General features: G+C 43.6%; 1 protein-coding gene across 1 annotated transcript; it reads right to left on the bottom strand.

The window, feature by feature from the left end:
- Window positions 1-682: 682 nt before the first annotated feature.
- LOC129980692 (uncharacterized) lies at window positions 683-1515 on the bottom strand (the record flags this gene model as incomplete). Its single annotated transcript, XM_056091073.1, has 1 exon — window positions 683-1515. A coding segment is annotated over one exon (807 nt), but the record flags the coding sequence as incomplete, so codon positions are not given.
- Between the last annotated feature and the right edge of the window lie 201 nt (window positions 1516-1716).

Here is a 1716-nt window from a genome sequence, read left to right as displayed (position 1 = left end):
GAATGTGAGCTAGGCCATCAATGACGGCATGGCGTAAAATATCAAAAACACTAAATGAAAGCAATAAATTATCTTCAAATGTATTTCCTAATTTGATATTGGAGCTTCTATTGAAAGAATTTGGGTTCATATCACTTGTATAATGCAAAACTCGAATCGCTAAAATCTTTATCAATGACTAGTCTAATCTCTACATTATATATTTCATAAATTATTACAAAATTACCATTTAAATTAAGCCTGTGAAAGATTTCAACGCCTTTTGTCTTGCCTTCTACCTGCCCTAAAATGAAATTTATATCATTGGATTCTTAATAATAAATATACAATGAAGTGTAAAAAGAAAACAATAAAAGCGATTATTCAATGATGTGATCTTATTTAAAAAAAAAATGCATTTTGAATGTTCTATTTGGTTGTTTTCAAGCTTGACAGCTAGAAAAGTGACTCTTAAGTAAAAGCTACTGAAATAAACTTATTTGAGACATTGTTGTGGTTTCGCATTTTATTAAATTTCATGACTACATTTTTTCTAATTTTCAAAATAACAGAAAAATGAGCCTTACTGTAAATTTATTTAGAATAGCTTATGTATTTTTAAAAATTCTTTCAAAGATAATGGCGTTTTTTTTTATAATTATAATTTATTTCCTTTCAGATATGCAGCTTCTTCATATTAGTCATCTTTTCAAGATCTGATCGATTTGCTCAAGCACAATTTCCTCCACGTGCTGCTGGTGCAGCTGCAGCTGCCGGTATTGGAGGTGCAGCTGTAGGGACAGGTGGTGGAGGGTTTGGAATGCCGCCATCACCACCTGCTGCTGTTGGAGGTATAGCTGCTGGTGTTGGAGGTTCAGCTGCAGGAACAGGTGGTGGAAGGTTTGGAATGCCGCCACCACCACCTGCTGGCGTTGGAAGTATAGCTTCTGGTGCAGCTGGGGTTGCCGGTGTTGGAAGTTCAGCTGCAGGGGCAGGGGGTGGAGTGTTTGGAATGCCGCCACCACCACCTGCTGGTGTTGGAGGTATAGCTGCTGGTGCAGCTGGGGTTGCCGGTGTTGGAGGTTCAGCTGCAGGGGCAGGGGGTGGAGGGTTTGGAATGCCGCCATCACCACCTGCTGGTGTTGGAGGTTCAGCTGCAGGGGCAGGTGGTGGAGGGTTGGGAATGCAGCCACCACCACCTGCTGGTGTTGGAGGTATAGCTGCTGGTGCAGCTGGGGCTGTCAGTGTTGGAAGTGGAACTGCTGGCGAAGCTGGGGCTACCGGGGGTGGAGGTGGAGCTGCTGGTGCAGCAGCTGCAGCGGCCGGTGGTGGAAGTGGAACTGCTGGCACAGCTGGAGCTACCGGTGGTGGAGGTGGAGCTGCTGGTGCAGCTGGGGCTGTCAGTGTTGGAAGTGGAACTGCTGGCGAAGCTGGAGCTACCGGTGGTGGAGGTGGAGCTGCTGGTGCAGCAGCTGCAACGGCCGGTGGTGGAAAGGTTGGAATGCCACCGCCATTTTGGGGGCCTCCATTCTGGAGATGGCATGGTCACCCTTTCTGGCATCATCATCATCATCATCATCATGACCATGGTCATCATCACTAAGGTATTTGGTGACACTTTCAAATTATCATGTTGAAAAAAAAAATTAGTAGTTATAATACCAATAATTAGATTGTTAATACAATGCGATAAAATCGATACACATAATTTATAATTGTAAGATGAAACTTTTCTCA

This window comes from Argiope bruennichi, chromosome 8 (genome assembly GCF_947563725.1).
Source record: "Argiope bruennichi chromosome 8, qqArgBrue1.1, whole genome shotgun sequence".
NCBI lineage: Eukaryota > Metazoa > Arthropoda > Arachnida > Araneae > Araneidae > Argiope > Argiope bruennichi.
Note: the sequence above shows the minus strand (reverse complement) of the source record. Positions and strands in the feature narration are given on the sequence as shown.